The sequence below is a fragment of the Carcharhinus amblyrhynchos genome, chromosome 8, assembly GCF_965287045.1.
Source record: "Carcharhinus amblyrhynchos chromosome 8, sCarAmb.v2.hapA, whole genome shotgun sequence".
In the NCBI taxonomy this organism is placed as follows: domain Eukaryota; kingdom Metazoa; phylum Chordata; class Chondrichthyes; order Carcharhiniformes; family Carcharhinidae; genus Carcharhinus; species Carcharhinus amblyrhynchos.
The window spans coordinates 58,365,956-58,389,267 of record NC_137331.1 but is presented as its reverse complement, the minus strand read 5'-3'; the positions used below and the strand labels follow the sequence as shown (position 1 = coordinate 58,389,267).

At 42.3% G+C, this 23,312-nt stretch overlaps 2 protein-coding genes across 6 annotated transcripts in view; both read right to left on the bottom strand.

Moving 5' to 3' along the window:
• The window catches only part of arfgef1 (ADP-ribosylation factor guanine nucleotide-exchange factor 1 (brefeldin A-inhibited)), a 250,335-nt gene extending 247,350 nt beyond the window's left edge, over nucleotides 1–2,985 (bottom strand). For all 5 annotated transcript variants that reach the window (XM_080194121.1, XM_080194120.1, XM_080194123.1 and 2 more), the window contains exon 1: nucleotides 2,589–2,985. In XM_080194121.1, the coding sequence (XP_080050247.1) occupies nucleotides 2,589–2,712 (124 nt within the window). In that variant the 5' untranslated portion in view covers nucleotides 2,713–2,985. The remainder of the gene's footprint in view (nucleotides 1–2,588) is intronic.
• Nucleotides 2,986–9,839: 6,854 nt separating this feature from the next.
• Nucleotides 9,840–23,312, bottom strand: part of cpa6 (carboxypeptidase A6) — a 112,696-nt gene continuing 99,223 nt past the window's right edge. The window contains exons 10-11 of the mRNA XM_080194119.1: nucleotides 15,608–15,692; nucleotides 9,840–10,793 (exon numbers count right to left, since the gene is read on the bottom strand). Of these exons, the coding sequence (XP_080050245.1) occupies nucleotides 10,600–10,793; nucleotides 15,608–15,692 (279 nt within the window). The 3' untranslated portion in view covers nucleotides 9,840–10,599. The remainder of the gene's footprint in view (nucleotides 10,794–15,607; nucleotides 15,693–23,312) is intronic.

The window sequence follows — 23,312 nt, the reverse complement described above, 5'->3', positions numbered from 1 at the left end:
CGTACCGATGCAGTTAACAATTTTAGGTGGGATTTAAAATGTCATAAATCTACAAAATCTAAATATCCGATTTAAAAACAGAGAAACCAAATAATCCAGTAAAGAGAAAGCGAGATTTTTTCATGCATTTTATTGTTACACCCGGAAGTAAAACATGAACCGATCACTCTGTACCATTCCAACATCTCTCCATTTCGATAATGGTTCACCTACATCAACTACAAAAAAAGTCCCCGACCACTTAGAGCTATCTGCTTGTGATTTAAATTCCTGACTAAATAATATTCCCATTTAAAAACAAACGATTACTTTTAAAAACAGTCAAAGCTGGGGATAAGCAAGAGTCAAAATACCGAGCGAGATGCAAGCCAGCAAATGCTGATGTTCTGACAAACCAATTTGGTGCAGACCAAGTACAGCAAAAGATTCAACAGACCTCGTCGCCCCCCACCCCATCATCGGTTACATGACAACGCATAATTTACCTGCTTAGCTCCAGGAAGCCACGGGAAATCGTCCCTGCCAAGCCCTTTAACAGAGAAAAGAGCCGTGCATTCTAACTAAATACGAGGGAAGGAGGCGTTTATAAATTATATTAACAGCAAATATATTATTCCGAGCGGTAAGGAGACACCACCCCACAAGCTTCCCATTTAATTGCAGCAGAATATAAAATACTATCTTTCATGAGGTCATAATCGGAATGCACAGAAATACTACAGACTAGAGAGAGCAATCATGCTCCTATATCATATCAAATATATTGAACAGTAGATTTCAATTCTAAAACGGATCGTGAAATATAATTACTTTTCAAAAGCTGCTCCTCTTGGTGTAATAAAATGTGCCTTCAACAAATAGCTCAGTTTTTATTTTTAATCTGTTTATCACAATCATGTGGATTACCATAAATTATAACTTCAAACTACAGTACTACGGACTTAAAGCTGATAGCGAGGTTGGATAAATCATGATATTGGAAGCTCTAATCTCGTCAATATTCGTGTACTCCCTGCTGTGCTTTTGAAGAAATTGTGATAAGCAGAGAAGTTGCAGCAAAATAAAAGCCCAAATATTTAGGAAAGCAACGAACACAACTAAAAAAAAATACCGCGTTATAGAATGTTCTAGTGTTCGACTGAAAGGCTGATTAAATGAATAATTGATTTAGCTAAGTTACATCTCCTACAATTTCCACACGCACCAGACTGGGTCAGCATGTTGCTCAATTAGTTTGTACATTTGATTTCAGTTCTTCAGTATCAAACCAACCCAAACCAGACAAACAACTCTTCATTCTCTATGTTCAACATACTTTACACATCAACCAAGGCCTTCCCCATCAAGTATTAATTTACTACAATTCATCAATATTTCAAGATCTATTCTCACTGGCATTAATCTAAAACGGCAGCACGTTTATAAATATCTCAGTGGTATAGTAAGCCCACAGCCTTCTGCTACCTCCTCATTAAAGATCCTTAAATCCAGTGAGTCACAAAAATTAATATAACCAAAAACTAATCTAGCCTGTGCCTATGATCAGCAGCAACCTGAATGGAGAAGAAACGCAGAATGAGTCACTCCAAACCCATGTGGGTGTATACTGTGTACATAACTGGAAAATGTCATGGATGAGCATATGATATTCTGCTTTAAAGATGAATTGTATGCCTTAACATCAGTTAACATATTGTTTGCAGTAAATTAGCCTGTAGTTCAGTTTCAGTAGTTGTACAATTTACCACTATGACGTGAAAAGTAATGTCAAATTCCAGAGTGATTATAAACAAGTTTGTTATATAATAAAACAAAGTTCTCAATCATTTAAACATGTATTCATGCCTTGAGTGAAAAACCAATTCCCCCACTGACCAACTAAATGTATTCATTTACACATTACTCATTCTCTTTACACTACTGAAAAATAATTGTTCAATTCTCATTTCAATTTACAGTAAGTTATACATTCACCAACTGACATTTCAGTTTCTGGGCAATTAATAACCTTTATGATAGGTAGCCTCTGTGAAACAAAATTCATTTTCTATTTGTCATCTTGTGATCTGGTCCACGTTCCATCCCCACATCAACTGAAGATCAACCACATCAACACAAGAATTTTCTCTCTCTCTGTCATGCTCCCCACAACACATGCAGAAAAGGGAGGCATGTGCCATCTATTATTTTCATCGCACTGACTTTAAACGCACTGAGTGTTATCCCTACAATGGTGCACTTCCTACTTGTAAACAAAGCTTACAAAATACCCTTGCTTCCTTGTAATGTCATCTGGTCCGAATGCGGCCAGCATTCTCCTTCCAACTTTTTTTGCTGTTATGCTTTAAAAGTACTGAAACGTCGATGTTTGTTTTGTATTTATAAATACCTTGAAATTACCTGATATAACATGACTTGAGCCCTGTATTTGTTTGACACAAGCCTATTCATGTAGCATAAGAAAATATCCTAGGCATAAAGTATTTCCATTGTAATTAGACATTGCTTCGTCAATATTCACAGTGTCTTTGTAAATTGAAACCTTCGCTCCCTGGGTCTATTATAAATATATGAAAGATGCCTCTCACCCAGTGCCACCTCACAGGCTTTGCGCAGCTGAGAGTGATGCGCCTTCTTCACCTCCTTGTCGGCCAAAATCTTCTCGAGTGCCCGAGTGAGAAACATGTTCTTCGTCTTTTTCCCCTCATACATGACGTGCTGCCCACTCGAAGCGGCCCGAGGCTCTTGTTCTCCTGCTGGATTTTCCGAATATGATTAATTTATATTTCTATCTTTTTTACGCCTGAAGAACAACAGTCCGAGCAGCGGCAGGTGCCGGGGGGGGAAAGGGGAGGGGGGGAGGGGAGGAGGAGAAGTCAAGGATGCCGATGAGCCGGACGGAGCAGCCGGCTCTTGGGTCTATGTAAGTGGCCTGGGTTTGACGGCTGCTGGCGGTGGCCGAGCTCCTCCATTAGCGATCCTCCGCCGCCATGTTGGGAGGAAGCAGCGTCAGAGGCCGGGCTGCAGCAGAGGGCGGAGCGCGAGGCGGCCCCGGGCTCCCGGCAGCGCGCGAGCGCTCACTCACTTCCTCAGCCCGGGGCAGGCGCTGCACAGCGGGCCAGAGCAGGGCACGTTGCTGCTGGTGCTGTCACCATCACATCTGTCAATGTGCAAGCAGGATGCAAACCGCAAAGTTTCCGAATGGAAACATTCCTTCTGCAGAGTGCACCCATCCTTTGTGGATCGGTTTCAGTGTCAGAAAGCTGGGCGAGAACAATACCACCCCCGTGGCTATCATTCGTTAAGATCATAAACGAGTGATTTCACATCCAGTACAAAGAGATTTACAACAGTTGGACATAAAATAATTATCGTTACGCTGAACCAGGATTTTTTTTAGATTTTTTTTAGAAATGAAAGCGCAGTGGCAATGCAAATATTTGAAACAGGGTGGGGTGTGGAAGACGTAATATTGAAAGGTAAATTCGATAAAGCAGCAGATGAGATAAGGCAGGGGCGGGACGAGGCGATATTACGAAGGTAGGCGGTCTTAAGTGATGGCTTGGCTGTGTGGCCGGAAGCTCATCTTCTTGTCGCCAAGGTGCAAAAAATGGACACACGTTTCAGTGACTATATCTGTTCTTAAAAGAGGGGAACAAAGCAGACAGTGTAAGGAGTGTACACCATTCAGTGGGATATATACATCGTGAGGAAGGAAACGTGCTTAACATCTTTGAAGGGGGGAGATGGTGATGTAATGGTAGTGTTCTGGACGAGGAATCCAGAGACCAGGGGGTCGGGGTTTGAATCCCACCATGGTTATTGTAAAAATCCAACTAGTTCATTAATACCCTTTAAGGAAGGAAATCTGTTTTCCTACCCAGTTTAGTCTACATGTGACTAAGTCTATATGTGACTAGGCCCATAACAATGTGTTGACTCCTAAATGCACTCTAAAATGGTCAAGCAAGTCACTGATTTGTATGAAATGGGTTAAAAAAAGTTCATAAGAAATGAAACCAGAAAAGACCACCCAGCAACAGCATAGGCAGCAGAAACAATAAACTCAATATTATCGCTCCTGCAAAGTCCTCTTTACTAGCATATGCTAGTGGGCTTGTGCCAAAATTGGGAGAACTGTCTCACAGACCAATCAAGCAGTGGCCTGACAGTTATTTTCATGGAATGGTAACTTACAGATAATGTTCCAGACATCACCATCCCTGGGTATGTCCTGTCCTGATGTGGGGATGCTGGTGTTGGACTTGGGTAATTGAGTTTGTTTCTTTGTGCCCTGCTTGTGATGAGAACTTCCAGCCACCTGATGAAGGAGCAGCGTGTTCCGAAAGCTTGTGGCATTTGCGACAAATAAACCTGTTAGATTTTAAACTGATGTTGTGAGACTTCTTTATGTCCTGTCCCACGAGCAGGCACCAGTCGGTGAGGAGTTGCCCTGCAAGTCATCAACGTTAACTCCGGACTCCATTAAGTGTCATAGCATCAAGTCAAACGTGAAAGGAAATCTGCTGATTTCCATGCACCCTCCCATAATATCAGTAGGAGTGACCACCGCACAGTTTTTTTGTAGACAAAATTCCATTTTCCCTTTCTGGCACTGCCATCATGTTAAATGGGATAGATTTTGAATAGATCTAACAACCCATGAGTGGACATCCACGAGGTGCTGTGAGCCATCAGCAGCTGCAGCATTGTACTCAATGCTGTAACTCCATGGCTTGGCATATTCCCCACTCTGCCATTCTACCAATCCAGAGGATAAACCATTGTTCATTGAAGAGTGCAGCAGGATGTGCCAGAAGCAGCACCAGACATACGTAAAAATGAGGTGTCAACCTGGTGAAGCTACAACTCAAGATGACTTACATGCCAAACAGCATAAGCAGCCAGCGATTGACAGAGCTAAGAAATTCCACATCCAGTAAATCAAATCTAAGCTCTGCAGTCCTCTACATCAAGTCTTGAATGGACAATTAACTCACCTGAGGAAAAGGTTCCACAAATATCCTCATCTTCAATGATGGGGGAGCCCAGCACATCATTTAAAAAGATAAGCTGAAGCATTTGCAATAATTGTCAGCCAGGAGTGTTGAGTGAATGATTCATCACAGCTTTCCCTGGAAGTCCTCAATATCACAAACACCAGTTTTCAGTCAATTTGAGTCACTCCACCTAATATCAAGAAAGGGCTTAAGGCACTGGATACTGCAATGGCTATTGGGTCCTGACAGTATGCTGGCAATAGTACTGAAGACTTGTACTCCAGAACTTGCCACACCCCTAGCCAAGTTGTACCAGTACAACTACAACACTGGCATCTCATTGTGATAGGTAGCATGGCTTTGTGCAGGAGAGGTTGTGTTTCACAAACATGGTTTGAGTTTTTTGAGGAAGTGACAAAGTGATTGATGAGGTTAGGGCAGTGGATATTGTCCATATGGACTTTAGCAAGGCCTTTGACAGGGTCCCTCATGGTAGGCTGATACTGAAGGCAAAGTCACATGGGATCTGCAGTGAGATGGAGAGATGGATACTGAACTGGCTTTGTCATAGAAGACAGAGAGTATTGGTGGAAGGTTTTTCTGACTGGAGATCTGTGACCAGTGGTGTTCTGCAGAGATCAGTGCTGGGAGTCCGTTTGTTTGTAATATATTTAAATCATTTAAAGGACAGTGTAGGTGGTCTGATTAGGAAGTTTGCAGATGACACAAAGACTAGGGGAGCTGTGGCTGGTGGGGATGATTGCCAGAGGATACAACAGGATATAGATAGGCTGGAGACCTGGGTGGAGAAGTGGCAGATAGAATTTAATCCAGGCAAATGCAAGATGATACATTTTGGAAGGAGGGAAGTACACAGTAAATGGCAGAATCCTTAGAGCATTAATATACAGAGTGGTCTAGAAGCATATGGCATGCTTGCCTTCATCAATCTGGGCATAGAGTATAAAAATTGACAAATCATGTTGCAACTGTATAGAACTCCAGTTAGGCCACATTTGGAATATTGTTTACAATTCTGGTCACCACACAACCAGAAGGATGTGGACGCTTTGGAAAGAGTACAGAAAAAGATTACCAGGATGTTACCTGGTTTGGAGGGTATTTGCTGTAAGGAGAGATTGGGCAAACTTGGTTTGTTTTCACTTGAACGTCAGAGGCTGAAGGGCGACCTGATAGAAGTTTACAAAATTATGAGAGGCATGGATAGAATGCATAGCCAGAGTCTTTTTCTGAGGTGGAAATGTCAATTTCTAGGGGACAAGGGTTTATGGAAATATGTGAGGCAAGTTTTTTACACAGAGGGTGATAAGTACCTGGAATGTGCTGCCAGAAGAGGTGGTAGAAGCAGATACAATAGCAACGTTGAAGAAGCATCTTGACAGATACATGAATAGGTAGGGAATAGAGGGATATAGTGGCAAAAGGTCTTTAGAAAGGTGTCATGCGTGGGAAGAGCCTGTTCCTGTAATTTACTGTTTTCTCTTGCTTCCTGACCTGTGTGACCCTGATCAAAATGCACAAGTTTGTGTGCCATCACAAATGTTGCATCAGTGATCTTGTGTGTGGAGGCCTACAAAATCCCACAGAGGTCACCTTGGACACCAACACAGAGCCACTTGTGTTAAAATTGAGTGCCACAGTCACTTTGAGCAGCACTCACAATGGATGTCCTCCCTGTGTACCAAATCCTGCAGAAGGTGTCACATGTAACCAACCAGCACCCTGGACATCATTTTCTTTGGTGGTGTTGGTTCTCAGACATCTGCAGGTATGTCAAGTGCAAGGTCCACAGATATGTGGAGTTCCAGATCCATATGATGCTCTGGGTGAAATTTGTTCTCCTCAACTCTCTCCAATCCTTCTAATAATTATTTTAAATCTATGTCTCATGGTAATTGATCCATATGCTGAAAGAAAGAGGTTCTTCCTATCACTCTATCTCCACCCCTCAATTTTATATACCATAAATAAATCTCCACTAAGTCTCTTTTGTGCCAAACAATCCCAATCTTTTCTCATGGCAAAAGAAAACATTCCTGGCACATCGTTATAAACTGCCTCTGTTGGGGCCTTGTCTTGTTGGGCATAATAGGAGGAAGGACCAGTGTGTCAAAGAGGAATGGACCATTTGTGGATGGGGTAAAAGGTGAGAACAGGGAGTTTTGGAAAGGGGGTTGAGGTGAGGACAGCAGTGCAGGAAATAGATGGCCCCAATCAATGACTCTTCAATGTGGTGAAGGGAAATCCTTGGTTGAGGAAGGTGTGACTGATCAATCATGACGATTAGGGAATGGCATCGTGTTCTTAAAGGAAGTGGGGTGGGAAAAAGTGGTTGTGGTGTTTGATGGGCTTTGCTAGACTGCCTATTCTCAGAAATTGAGATAGAGAAATCAAGGAGGGGAAGGGAAATGTTGGAAATAGATAATGTGGATGTGAGGGAAGGGAGGTAGAATTCACAGAGCAGGTGGTAGGTTTTGCTTTGCTTCCTTTCTGGGGATTGGGGTTCAATCCTGTGATTCCCTCCCAACTTCCTGGGGGTCAGTAAAAGTTTTTTGTAGTAGGATATTGCCTCCATATTTCTGTCTAACAATTATGAAGGTAACATCTATCAGTGCTGAAGACAATGTAATATGTTGTAATTTTCATTTATGACATTATGGACAGTCTTAATCAAATAACCAGTTTCTTTGAAATACAGAGAGTCTCCATTGAAATTAAAACCAAGTATACTGAATTATTACATAACATTGCAACACATTTACTACAGTAATCTCAATATGGTTATATAAATAGCTTAAAAATTATAATGTCAAAACTTCATTTAGCTTAACAAATATGTTGTCTTTACCAACCATGTAATATCTCACCATATAGTTTGAAATTCCTACCTCTGCATAGATAACTGAATCCCTACAGTGCAGAAGGGCACCATTCAGTCCATTGAGTCTGCGCTGACTCTTGTCCAAGCCCTATCCCCGTATCCCCATGTATTTTGCCCCACTAATTCCCCTGACCTCTATATATCTTGGGACACTAAGGAGCAATTTAGCATGGCCAATCTACTTAACCTGCACATCTTTGGAGTGTGGGAGAAAACCCACGCAGACATGGAAGAATTCCACACAGTCACCTAAGGCCAGAATTGAAACCAGGTCCTTGGTGCTGTGAGGCAGCAGTGCTATCCACTGTGTCTGCAAACAAAGTGACTGCATTTCTTTATTTGTTCATAGGATTTGTGTGTTGCTGGCAAAGTAAGCATTTATTGCCTATTCCTAATTTCTTGCAAGTAGGTAGTGATTGCAAGCCACAGCCTTGAACTTTTGTTTTTTGTGTAGTATAAGTATACCCAGGTAGGAAGTTCCAGAACTGTGACTTAATGATGATGAAGAAAAGGCATATTTTTTCAAGTAATGGTGTGTTGATTCAGAAGAAATTTGCAGGTGGTATTCCCATACAGATGCTGCCCTTGCCTTTCTACATGATACAGATTGTTGGTTTCACAGGTGTCATCGAAGAAGGTTTGGCATGTTGCTGGAGTGCAATGTCTGGATGGTACACAGTGTAACTATGATACATTGGTAGTGGAAGGTGTGTTAATGAAGCAGACTATTTTGAACTGGATGGTGTTAAGCTTCTTGAGTTTTGTTGGAGCTGCACTCACGGGGTAAATGGACCTGCATGCAGGTAATTCTCATTCATGTTCTCTTTGGCTGTCCACAGAGCCCACTTCTCTGGGTCCCTGCACATGGAATGCGGCCCCCAAAAAATTCAAGAATATAGAACACCCCTGAATTGTGCATTGTAGCTGGTGGAAAAGATTTTTTTTATTCACGGGACATGAACATCACTAACTGAGCCAGCATTTATTGCCCACCTCCTGCAGCATTAAGAGTCAACCACATTGCTGCACATCTGGAGTCATTTGTAAGCCAGGTCAGGTAAAGACAAAGAATTCCTTCTGTGAAGGACATTGTGAACCAGATGGGAAGTCAGAAAGTGAGTCATTGAAATTGGAAGTTGTAACATTTTCAACAATGGTTCTTATTAAATCCTTGAGACCTCTTGAGAAGTTTTTATTAAATAAACTTGTTCAATAAAATCTTATTTTCCGCCTGAATTTTGTAGCTATTCTAGTAATTACAATAAAATAATTTATTTTCATTTGACAATACTTTGCTAGAATATTATGGTCTTTATAGAGTAATAAAACACCTTGTTAGTAAGATATAAGATAAATTATTTTCTATGTTCTTTTCATTGACACTTGTGAAAATTTTTACTTCATGAGAATCATTTGTGACAATCCTGTCTAGATTCATATGTGACTTCAAAGCTTTACCAGAAATGTTATTGACTTGGATTTTGCAGTCAGTGATCAAGCATTCAGTGCTCAAAGAAAGCTGTTCACAAAGACTGAGCAATCTCTGTGGTGTGGATTCCCTTTTCCCTACATCAGTTTGAATTTGGAAGCAACGCAAGGGGTTCATCAGGTGTAAAATAACTATGGCGTCATCAAGCTGGGTAAGCAGCCAATCAAGCTGAAATATTTTCACAGATAAAGTCGGAAGTAAAATTCTTACTTAAAATTTTACAGAAAGCAAAATTAATGATTGGATCATATGTGTGGGAATAAGGCAGAAGTCATGATTGTGATGAATGGCAGAGCAGGCTCAAAGGGCCAAATGGCCTCCTACTGCTCCTATCTTCTATGTTTCTGTGCAACTATAAACTTATAAAATAAAATTAAACTATGATTTTCTTTAACATACCAAATAAATTAGTCATTTCACAAATATAGCTTTTCAAGGACAATGAGGCTTCTCTTAGAACTTATGAATTTAGCATGCCGCGAAAAACCCAGTTACACTTCAACCAATGGGATGTACATTTTTCACGGGTTTTTACAGTGTATTAATTGCGTACTCATGTACTAATAATCTCATGGACAATTAGGGATAAGCAATAAATGCTGGCCTAGCTAGTGTCACCCATAATCCACAAAAAAGGACAAGTTTTAATCAGTGTGGCTTGTACTTATTTGCACTCTGGAGCAAGATTGGTTGAGGTGAGAGGGGCACAGAGTGGTGTAGTTTGTGGGTAGGAACTTCAACAATGCACCCTATTGAAGTAGTGTACAATCACGAAGCAACTTCTGGATTTTTGCATTTATCTGTACGTGTGTGAGCTCCAGGACTTCCTGTCAGTTTCAGAGAAGTAATGATGTGAAACTGTCGGTGCTCTCTGGCATTGCAGCCACAAAATCTGGGTCAAAATTTCCAAATTATTTTACAATAATCCATAAAGAACTCTACATTCTTATGATTTGATGCAACAGTATATTTGAATATTGTGGTGATGAGTTTCTGCTAATTGTGGCCACCAAAATACTTATTTAATTTATTTTTAAATGCATTCATTGGCAAAGGCTCATTTATTGCCCATCCCATCTTTCATATGATGAAAAAATACAGAAAGAGACATAAACTTATGGTCAATTAAGCTTATTTGGATAAAAATATTATACTACAAAATGGTTTATATTCATTTAAAAAAGATAAATCAGGTGGTGCTGAATAGCTCATCTCAGTGGGCATTTCTTAAGAATATGGTTTGTGATATTTTTTACGGCTAATGTTGTTTCAATACATGTGGGTTTAATTAGAGATTCTGGTAGCAAAAACCCATAATATCCAGTATCTCGCAATTCAAATGCAAATGCGTAGGGGATGCCATGTTTATAGGCCCAATCCATAGAACTACCAGAAGTGACATCTAAAAGGTAAAGGAGAAATGTATTATTAGAACTTAAATTTCAATGTATCATATCACAAGAAATTTATGCATGAAGATGACCATTTGATTAATCTGAGTCCATCTGTTCAGTAAATTTAACATCCTCAAAATGTTTTTTTTTAACAATCCCAAGGATTTCATTCCAATGCACTATGCAGAAGTCTTACCCTTTTTTTAAACATCATTGTGTATAAACAATTTCTTGGAATCAGTCCTAAATTTACACCATAGGAAGCCACGACAGATCAGCCATGATCTTATTGAATGGCGGGGCAGGCTCGAAGGGCTAGATGGCCTACTCCTGCTCCTATTTCTTATGTTCTTATGTTCTTATATCTGTGCTGGCTCTTTTCTCAAGCTATTAAAAAAAATCCCACTGCTCCGGTCTCTCCCAATAGCCCTGTACCTTTCTCTTTTTCAACTATTTACAGTACTCAATTCTTTATAAAGGAAATAATTGTTTCTGACTCAATCACTCCGCGGCTAAGCATTCTTTGTTTAAAATAAATTCCTTTAATCATTTCTCCTTATTGTCTTACCGTTACTTCTAAACTGATGACCTCTGGTTATTAACAATCCAATTAGGCAAAATAACATCTCCTCATTTAGCAGAAGAACTGGAAGATTGCTAATGTTATACCATTGCTCAAGAAAGGAGAATTAACCAGGAAATTGCAGGCCAGTCAGCCTAACTGTGGGTAAGATATTGGAAAGTATACTTTCATTTTGAATACCAACAATTAATTAAAGCGAGCTAGCATGGTTTTACCCAGCAAACTGTGTCAGGCTATCTTGATTCACATACAGTCATAAAGATTTACAGCACAGAAAGAGCCCTTTGGCCCATCGTGTTTACACCGGCTATCAAGCACCTATCTATTCTAATCCCAATTTCCAGCAATGAGTCCATGGTTTTGTGTACTATACATTTCAAATACTCATTTAAATGCTTCTTAAATGTTGTGAGGGTTCCTCCATCTACCACTCTTTCAGGCAGTGAGTCCTAGATTTCCACCATCCTCTAGTTGAAAAAGTTTTTCATCAAATTCCCTTTAATTCTCCCACTCATTACCTAAAATCTATTTCCCTAATTATTGATCCCTCAACTAAAAGGAAAGGTTTCTTCCTATTTACTCTATCAATGTCCTTCATAATTTTGTAAATCTTAATTGGACCCCCCCTCAGCCTTCTCTGTTCTAAGGAGAACAATCTTAGTCTAAACAACCTCTCTTCATAGCTGAAATGCTCCAGCTCAAGCAACATCCTGGTCAAAATCCTCTGCATTCTTTCTAATGCAATCACAACCAGCTGATAGTGTGGTAACCAGAACTGCACACAGTCCTCTAACTGTGGCCTAATGCGTGTTTTATACAGCTGCATCATAACTTTCCTGTTCTTATATTCTATCCCTCGGCAAATAAAGGCAAGTATCCTATATGCCTTCTTAACCATCCTGTCTATCTACCCTGCTGCCTTCAAGGACTTACGGACGTGCACCTCAAGCATCTGGTCCTCTGCACTTCCTAGTGTTCATTAGAACATAGAACACTACAGCACAAACAGGCCCTTCGGCCCACAAGTTGCATCGATCATATCCCTACCTACTAGGCCTATCTATAACTCTCAGTCCCATTAAATCCCATGTACTCATCCAGAAGTCTCCTAAAAGACCCCAACGAGTTCGCCTCTACCACCATCGACGGCAGCTGATTCCACTCACTCACCACTCTCATAGTGAAAAACTTACCCCTGACATTGTGCACACACAGTCAATTACTCTATTTTATGCAATTATTTTGAAAAGCTTAAGAGTGGTACCCTATTTCTCTGGAGTCTCAAGCTCCAAAGCTGCTCCAAAGATGAAGTGGAGGGAAGAAGTCAGATAATCAACTTTCAAAGTATTCAAGGCTGATTGTTGAGTTCAAATCAGAGAACCAAGCAAAGATCGTGGAACTGGTGAGTAAACCTTAAAAAAGCTAACAATCAATTTTGATGGTGTACAGGGCAGACAGCACTGGGAAAACCAGATCCCAGTAAGGGTTAGTTATGGAAAAGTCCAGGTCCAATGTTGGCATCAGTACATATAGTAACTGTGAGGCAGCACAAAAGTAAAAAAAAAGCAGCTGAAAATACTCAATGCTTCAGGGAAAGGGACTGAAGTGATTATTGAAATATCTTAAAGCAAAGCAGTTCGTAACAGCTTTGCAGAGTTAAGAAATAAATACCAAGGACGGGATTTTCCACCACCCCCTTCTTTGGCTTGCCATTTGAGCCCACCGGGATCTTCTGGTCCCACTAATGTCTATGGATTATTACTCGAATCACCCATCCTACCACAGGGGAATTACCTTATATACTATCAAGTCCACTTCAACAACTATCAAAGGAATAGGTACAGAAAACAGAAAACGTTGCAGAAAAAGAAAATGATTTAATGGGTGCAATTCTTTCAAAATATTTTTAAGTGTTGTCCCCAGCAGGAAAACAGGTGAGATTTCCGCTGGGAAGGTCAGTACGATTCAGTTCACAATTTAATCACAAATTATTTTTGCAGCTTTGGGAGATTCTCATTGAATTCGAGAATTTTGTTTTGGAGTGCAGACCTAAAGACACCAGCTCCGCGGAGACAGGCGTCCTGATCTCCAGTCAACCCTGTATACATCCTGCCAACGCCCCCCCCCCCCCCCCCCCCCCCCCCCAACTAAGAGCACTACCAGGGCACTACCCAGCCATTTCGCCGACCACCCTAGGGCTTCAATGGCCTCCAAGTTCCCAGTATGGCTAGCACGCCTGCTCTCCGTTTGTGGAGACCAGTGGTGACTCACGCCGGGTTACCACTGCTCCAAGAGTCAGAAACACACGGGAGCCGGGGGAATCCTGCTTGAAATGGACAAAGAAATCCTGCCCCCAGTGAGGGCAGGAACCAGATTGCGCACAGGGTAGAGGGCATCGGGGGGATGGGCAGAATCCCACAGGGGGTTGTCAGCAACACTCAATGTGCTCGTCCCCTCTCCTGCCTCTTGGGGCAGTGGTAACCCGGCATGAATCACTACTGGTCTCCACAAACAGAGTGCAGGCATGATTCTCTGATCCCTCACAGCTTCACATGATCTGCACATGAGTCCACAGAGCCAGAGAATCTAGCCCAACATTTTGAATCCAGATGATGCTTCTTCAGGTCTTGGCATGGTGGCACAGTGGTTAGCACTGCTGCTTCACAGCACCAAGGGTTCAGATTCAATTCCCAGCTTGGGTCACTGTGCGCAGTCTGCACGTTCTTCCATGTCTGCGTAGGTTAGAACATAAGGACATAAGAAATAGGAGCAGGAGTAGGCCATCTGGCCCTTCGAGCCTGCCCCACCATTCAATAAGATCATGGCTGGTCTAAGGTTTCTCCCAGGTACTCCAGTTAGGGGTATTGGCCAAGCAAAAGTTTCCCTCAGTGTACCTGACCGCTGGAGTGTGGCAACTACGGGATTTTCACAGCAACTTCATTGCAGTGTTAATGTAAGCCTATTTGTGACAGCAGTAAATAAACTGAAAACATAAACTTAAAGAGTCATATGGTCTTGAAGTATTAACCCTGTTTCTCTCTCCACAGATGCTAATAGACCTGCTGAGTCTTTCCAGCATTTTCTGTTTGTGTTCTGGATTTCCAGTACTTTGCTTTTATTAAAGGGTGAGGTAATGGCTTGCTCTTCTATTTGCCTCACTCTTATAGTAGCACATCAGGGTTTCCTTTGCCATCACTGATCATTTCTTCACCTTCTTGATAAAGGTTGCTAAATTAATTGAGGCAACCTCAGATCTGTTCCAAATGCTTCCAAAATTTTTGTTTCATGACAATCTAAAATTCATCTTTAATTGTTACATTCCTTATAAATTTTACCTGTGCAATTGTTTACTCTTACTGAGTGCTCCATGTCCACCCTGAAATTTATGCTAATAAGCTAGTTGTGGAAACTTGAGAACAACATTGTTCTTTCATAAGGTTTTGTCTCAATCTTGCTGATAACCATTCCAGTCTGAACTGCACCATTATTTATTCTGCAAACAGGTACGAATGGGACTAGGAGACAGAATAGAGGTGGTCAACAAAGGAGAGCTGTTGGAGAAAATGTCTGATAGGAGGGAGAGCTTGTTGGTGTTTTAACTCCGGACTCTTATCTGAATGCAGCTCCAACAATGTTGGGCTATTGGGCTGCTTATTTGCAGGTGACCCTGTGTATCTGCTATTTAAAAAAATCATTTAATATTATGAGCATTTGTCTACTTTTATGTTTTGTATGTATCTTTCCAATATATTTTATTCACACTTTATTTACCTATTCTCAATTATTTTTCAGTGTCTCCACAAGATCTTCATGTATCGCTTAACAATTTGTAATCTTCGTAAATTTCCAAAAAAATCGTGTTTGTTAATTATTTACCCAGTTAATTCCATTCAACAACAGCAGTTGAAATCCCTGATCCTTGGCAGTAACCTGTTGTTTTTGTTCCCACTCCTCAACTTTGTTTTGTTCAGATGCTCACATATCTTCCATTATTCAATCTTGTCAACAGGCTAATGTTAACCTGACCTTTCCTCATGGATGTTGAAGAAGCTGATGTGTACTCTCAAAGTTTCCTGTTTTTATTAAGGATAATAATCACTATAACTATTCATTACTTCCAATTCATTTGACATTACACTTGTTTTTCTATCACTTTGGGGAGAACTATGGATTATACACATTATTGTACTATAGTTCTGCTGAACCCAATTCAAACATTATCAATTTTTAAAAACTTACACAAAGTGCTAGAAGCCGGCCCATATTTGTATTTGACACCATACGCTGAGTAAAGAGCATTGACAGCACTAAATGCTACAGATTCCTGAAAAATGAAACAAAAAAAACTTGTTAAAGAATTGCAATTTCAAGTGAATAAAAAGACTGCATTATTTGGTGAAGCTGTTAACATCAAAATAGATCACAATGAGTGAATTTAGGGATTACCATATAACTCATTATGTCAAAATAATTTTAGTTTATCGGGCTATATATCAACAATATTTTAATTATTTATTTTGTTCCATTACTTTATTTCAGTCTTAAACAATAACGGCTATATTCACAAAGCATGTCCAACTTTGTGATCATTTAAATAGTTTGCATGTTTCTTAGCTGAAATGATTAATTTCTGATTTTTATTTCTCATCTTTGCCATCAATAGCTGAAATTTGCACTGCCACGTGTCCTTTTTTTTTCCTTTTTTCTATTCAAATTGTCTACCCCTTGTTTTGAGAATGTGTCCCCTGATTCTAACCATCCTCCAACCGGGACAGGGATAGCATCCGTCCTGTATTTACCTTGTCAAGCTCTGTTGCCTCTCATCTTTCTAATGTTTGCTGTTGAAAGACTCACTCAGGATGTGAGAGAGAAACAGTCTGTGATTGGAAGAGCTGTAAACACTGGTGGTGAGTATATAGAGGAAAAGGAAAGGGAGGGGAGAGACAGAGAGAGCTGTGCGGCATGTGGGGTGAAGAGAGACACTGTAGGGCCTGGGGATGAGAGTGAAGGTAGTGTTGTGTGGCCTTGGTTTGGTGGGGGAAGGGTGCAGTGGAGGGTGAAGAGACTCATTGTTGGTGTGTGTGTGTGAGAGAGAGAGAGAGAGGGCTAATGGGCCTATGTGAATGAGTTGGGGGGAGATAGGAAGGGGTGCTATCTAGCTGAAGGATTGGAAGAGACTAATAGTGGGCCCGGGTAGGGTAGGGGGATGAAGAAACTCACCATCCAGGGGATATATATGAGAAAGAATATGTATGTGAGAGAGCAATGGGGTGATTCTTCCATCCCAACATGCTAATTTTTTAGCGTGTCAAGTCAGGAGAATCACGCATGCACCAATTCACAGGATTCCTGACATGTGCACATCTTCCAGCGATGTATATCCAGCGCAGTCGAGACCACACTGGAAACCAGCGGAAACAGCAGATAAGTTATTTTAATGTTATTTGAATGTAATTTAAATTTATTATCAAGCCCAGGACTGAATTCTCCAGGCCCAATAGCATCTCCCACCTTGCTAATACAATTTCATTCTGGCAGGATTTAGAACAGCTCCCCACTTTTGGGGAACTAGTGGGAGACCCTGTTGGAGTAAAGGGAGGACAATCAGGGCCCACCAGGGGGTTGGGCAGCAGGATGGTGGTGCTCCCTGGGCATGGGCATCCTGGTAATGCCAGCCTGTGCCCCCTGGCATTGCCTGAGGGGCTAAGTGCTGATGCCTGGGAGCACCTTGGCACTGCTCACTGGGCATTAGGCAGTGCCAAGGTGGTGGGGCTTAGGGATGATCAGTGGGGTGGGGTGGGAAGTTCCACTGCCACTGTGCTTTGAATCCAGTCGGGGCAGGAAGGAGGCCAGCGATTGGGATTGACTGGGGAGGATAGTCTGCCGCTGGGGGAGGGGGGTCTACCTGCCATGGGTGGGGGTTCGCAGGGGTGGGGGTTCATCATTGCCATTGGCAGGGTTGGGGGGTGCTGGATGGGCGGCGGGGTCAGGACTGGCCCACAAATGGTTACGGGGCTCTGATCGGGCTGTGGGTGGAGGGGGTGGTGGGTGGGTTTGGAGGGGCAGCACTGTGGGGGCCCAAGCTGGCCAGTGATTGAGCTGGCCAGCAAACTGCAGGCTGACAGTTTGGGGCCACTGCACATGCACAGAGATCTGGAACTGTCAGAGTCTGGCGTGAACTCGCCCCACCCCACCCCCCCCGAGCTTTTAATGATAACCACAATTCTGATCTCTGCATTGCACAGTGTGTGAGATTCTTGTCTGAAAAAACAATCGTGATTTACATCAGTTTTCCCATGAATTCGGCACTGAGGGCTTTTTTGGGAGAATCGCTCCCCTAAGAGTGTTTAAAGGAGAGTCTATGTGAGACTGTGCATGTGTGTGTGTGTGTGTGTGTGTGTGTGTGTTTGTATGAGAGTGAGAGTGTGTGTGCAAGAGAGTGAGAGTGTGTATGAGAGAGTCTATGTGAGAATGTGTGTGTGTTTGTGTGTGTGAGTCAGTCAGTATGTATAAGAGAGTGTATGTGAAAGTGTGTCAGTGTGCGTCTCAGAATGTATGAGAATATGAGAGTGAGTATTTGTAAGAGTGTTGTGAGAGAGTGAGAGAGTGTGCATATCAGAGTGTGCATGAGAAAGAGTTTGAGAGAGTGTGACAGAGTGTGTGAGCTAGAGAGGGCATCTAAGTTGAGAGATTGCCTGAGAGTGTGAGTGTGAGGGTGTTTGTTGGTTTGTGTCAGCAAGAGAGAGTGAGTACTTATCTGGCTCAATCCCAGTCTCAGGATTCTCCCACCATCATCTACACACAGTAATATCTACTCAGAGAGTTCAGCATGTGATTGTCACCCCTACCAGAATGTTCCCACCTCTCTGGCAGGAGGTTATGCTGGTATGAATCACGACTAGAGGAGGCCTGGCATGACATGCCCATGCTGGGGAGTTCAGACGCCATTGAAGCCCCCAGGTGGTTGGGGGCATGGCCAGGTGGTGCCCGTTGGGCTGTGTCTATCTGTCACACTGGCAGAAGCCACCAGGCACTCTGGCTGTGCCAAATGGGAACTGCCAGTGAGCCAGGGGTAGTGTCAAGGGGATGGGATCGGACTGGGGGCTATGACGGTAGAGGGGGAGGTACTACGCAGGGAAGCTGGGGCATGCCGTGGTGTCATGCAGGGGTGGATCATGAAGGGGGTCAGGATGAGGGGGGAGGGGCATGTCAGGTGTTATGATGGGGGTCATAATGGGGGACCCATCAGAAGAACGCAATGCCCTGATGCCAGTCACCCTAGTTGGGTATGGGATGGGGCAATGTGCCACTGAGAATGGGTGGGTCCTGATGTCCATGGAAGCACTGTGGAGGTCTCCCAGTGCTCCATGAGATTGGAGCATCCTTGCAAAATGGTGCCCAAGCTTTCTGATGCCAGGCTCACCAGTGTGCTTAGGTCCTGCTTCCCCAATACTGATGTGCATCTTATCACTCTCCAAAAACGTGATACAGTGTGGGACAATTGTGATGTCGAGCCTGACAGACCAGCGCAGATTGCTCTGTTATTCTCGCTGTTTTGACACTTACGAGTTTCAGACCCGTTCTTTGGGCAAGTTTGAAAATGCAATCTTATGGCACTTCGCGCAAAAATGATACAAAATTTGATTCCTGTCGGAAGGGGAAGGGGGTGGGGGCTAGGCTCACTGAAAAGCCGGCCACTCATGCCAGAAGGCACAACTGCACATGTGCAGATCTCTCTCTGTTCTGTGCAACAGAACAGAGAGAGATCTGTCAGGCAACTCTTCACTAGATATTGTGCCCCATCCCCCCCCAATCACTGCCCTCCCCTGGCCAATTGCCACCTGAACCCCTCAGCCCAGCCTGGTCAATCACCACCTGAACCCCTCAGCCCGGTCAAACGCTGCCTGAACTCCCTATCTCCAGTCCAGTTGATTGTTGCCCACCCCTGGCTCCCCACCTACCCACCAGCCAAACCGTGATTGCACCCGCCCCACCATGCCCACATCTGATGCCCAGTGGGCAGTGCCAGGTTAACAGTGCAGGGTACAAGGCTGGCTCTGCCAGGGTCCAAGCTGGTGGGTCCAAGGCTGGTTGGGCCAGGCTGGCACTGCCCAAGGGACACTGCTCAGCCTTGCCCCTGACAATCAGGGAGACCTCAATGGTCTTCAATCCTTCTGCTGAGGTCAGCATGCCAAGTTCCCATTGAATGGGACCTCATGTGATCCTTCACTGGCGAGGCTGTTCAGGTAAGTGGGCCCAGACAATAGAGTCTTGGGCTCACTAAGAATGTTTAAATTGGGATTTCACTGATTTAAATATTATAATCAGTCTCGTGCCCTTCCCGGGTACGAGGCTGATCACGTTGGAAATCAAGTGCCGCTAAGATCACGAGACGCGAGATATCGGACGCAAACCCTTTTTTTTACCTCGAGCAATCTTTCCAGCTCGCCCCACCCATCGACAGGCATGACTAACTGGTAAGATCGCCTTCTGCCCATGACTTCCCTTTCATAAATCCATGTTGACTCTGCTCAATCCTACCATTATATCCTAATATATAGTTACCACATCTTTTATAATAGATGTTAGTAGTTTTCTACTACAGATGTCAGGCTAAGAAATCTGTGGTTTCCTGTTTTCTCTCTTCTTCCTTTCTTGATTAAGGCAAGGTACATTTGCAACCTTCCAATCAGCAGGAATCATTCCAGAATTTTGGAAGGTGACCATCAATGCAGCCATTCCCGAGAGCCGTCTCCTTCAACACTCTAGATAATTTGATCCAGTGGATTTATCAATTTTCAGTCCCATTAATTTTTCCAATACTACATTCTACTAATACTAATTTCTTTCAGTTTCTCATTCAGTCTCATATGTTGGTTCTCGTGTGCCTCTGAGAGGTTTTTGTAACTTCCTCCATATCTGTTTTACCGCCATTTCTTTATTCCCTATTACACACTCTCCTGTCTTTCTTTGAATGAATGCTCATTTGTCTTTGCCACTCTTTTTCTTTTTACATACCTATAGAAGGTTTTATAGTCTGTATTCCTCAACCCCAACCCCCCAGCTTACTTTCCATATTCTATTGACCCTTCCTTTATCAGTTTCTAGATACTCCTTTGCTGAATTTGAAAATGCTCCCAATCTCAAAGCTTACTATTTTTTTGCCAACTTTATAAACCTCTTCCCAATGCAGTTAGATCACTTTTCCTGTTAGGTTTTGGTGCCTCAAAAGAATGTAGATTTGTTGTAAACAATGTATTAATTGTTTTGCTTGTCTACATCGTATCCTTTAACGTAGTTTCCCAATCTGCCATAGCTTACTTGCCCCTCATTCCTTTATAGTTTCATTTGTTTCAATTTAAGACCACAATTTTGGATTGAATTATGTGGCTTTCAAACTTAATGTAAAATTGCATCATAATCTTCCCTAATGGCTCATTTATTGATTAGCCCTTTCTCATTGCACAATACTAGATCTAAAATAGTTCATTCTCCATTTAAGTTTCTCAACATATTGTTCCAAAAACCCATCTTTCAGAACCTCATCCCTCTTTCTACTGATATTATTGGTACTGACGTAGACCACAACCTATGGTTGTTCACCCTCCCTCCCCTGCTCAGTGACATCCTTGATCCTGGAATTACATTTACGGTCGCAGAAGCATCTGTCTGCTTTCCTACCACTCTTGCTCTTCCACTCTTTCTTCCTTTCCTCCTGTGAAACTGTTATCCATGATACCATGCACTTGGCTCTGGCCACACTCCTCTGAGGGACCAAAATGGAAAGCTGGTAGGTGAATGGGATGGACTCTGAGGACTCCTGTATGACTTGTCTGGCCCTTCTAGAATGTCTGGCAATTATCTATTCTCTCTCTGCCTTACATTCTCTTAACCTGTGATGTTCCCTAATGTGTCAACCACATGTGCTCAGCCTTGTGGATGCACAAGTGACTTCAGTTTTTGCTCAAATTCTGAAAACTCAGTGCCTTAACTTTACTTGATGTTACACACAACTTATTATAAAGAGGAAACAAAAAAGTATAATCATTCATCAGCTACTCACCAATCAGCTCCTTCCCCTGTGCCCATGGTGCTTTTTTATTCTTGATGTAACATTGTGAACTCTGCCTGTGCTCCGATCCCACTGATTGCTTTCTATGCTGTGCTCAGTTCTTGCTCCTTCCTGACACTCTCCAGTAACCTAATTACTTATTTTCTGAATGCTTTTTAATTCATGTTTCTTCTTATCATCCTTAATGTACCTCTTTAAAGGTTAGTAATACAATAAAGTTACCGCATAGAAAAAACAGTACATTCACCATTTTAATTCCCCTCTGTTTGTGTCTTTTAGTTAATTGCAAGGTAGCTACTTAAGGGTTATTTGTTTTACATTTTTCTAATTTTCAGTCATTTAGACACTCTGAAACTAGTTATTCACAAACTAATTAAATTACATTTTTCTGTGATGTCAGTTTAATTACCCCCCAAACATAGACAGCTCTTGATTGTAACCGCTCCCATGCAGGGTTTGGGGCCCTTTCCACTCATTGAAGATAACTGAAGTGAAGGATTCAAGCCTTGCCTTGTTTTTTATTGCTCTTATGCTGTCCAGATTCTTCTCTGCTCCCTGAAAGTAAGTGAAGTTAAGCATTGGACGTTTCACTAGCAGTCTGATGATAAAGTGATACTGAAAAAGTCAGAGTGGTGGATTTTAAAAAAAATTTGTTCATGAGACAGCATTTTTTTGTATTTCTAATTGCCATTGAGAAGGTAGGACTGAACCATCTTCTTGAACTGTTGCAATTCATGTATTGTTAGAAGCAAATTACTGCAGATGCTGGAATCTGAAACCAAAAGAGAAAATGTAGGAAAATCACAGCAGGTCTGGCAACATCTGTAAGGAGAGAAAACAGCTGACATTTCGAGTCCAGATGACCTTCTGTCAAAGCTTTGACAATGAGTCATCTGGAGTCGAAACATCAGCTCATTCTTTCTCGCCTTACAGATGTTGCCAGACCTGCTGAGATTTTCCATTTTGGTTTCATGTATTGTTAGGGAACACGTTCCTGGATAGTGACTCAGTGACAGGGAAGGAGGGGGTGATATAATTCAAATCAGAATGGTGTGTGATTTGGAAGAGAACTTATAGATTGTGGTATTTCCGTTGCATTCTGCTGCCCCTCTCCTAGCCTGTCGATATCACGGGTTTGGAAGGGATGACTAAAAGAGCCTTGGTGAGTTGCTGTAGTGCATCTTGTAGATGACACACACTGTTGCCACTGTGTACGGGTGATGGAAAGTGTTAATCTTTAGATGGTGGATAGGGGGCAGATCAAATTGCATGCCTTTTTCTGGACAGTGTCAAGTTTCTTGAATGTAGATGAGAGCACTCATCCAGTCAAGTGCAGAGAATATTTGTGCCTTAAAAATGGTTGACAGTCTTTCTGATGTGGAGATGCCAACATTGGCCTGGTGTAAGCACATTAAGAAATCTCACAACACCAGATTAAAGTCCAACAGGTTTATTTGGTAGCACAAGCTTTCAGAGTGTCACTCTTCTTCAGATGAACTCTGCAGTCAGGAAATAAATTACTCATTGCTTAATTCCCAGTTTTCAACTTGCTTTTGTAGCCACAGGATTTATTTGTCTGGTTCAGTGATGTAGTGCTGTTGGAGCGGCACTCTGGCATCTCCAACTAGGGCCTGGGAACCAGAGTGTGAGGAAATGGAGGCATGGGGTCCCAAGGCGGAGTGGCAGGCTACAAGGCTCTGGGGCCTGGGAGGAGTAGAGGCAGCAGTTAGGCCTGCAACATCTTTAGGCTTCCCAATCTGATAAATGTTTTATACAAATCAAGTCTTTGGTCATGTAAAGTTAATTCTCTAGGAACATAGAGATTTCTTTAGACCCAAAGGTTTTGTCGATCATTTCTTTTTATCCTATTTG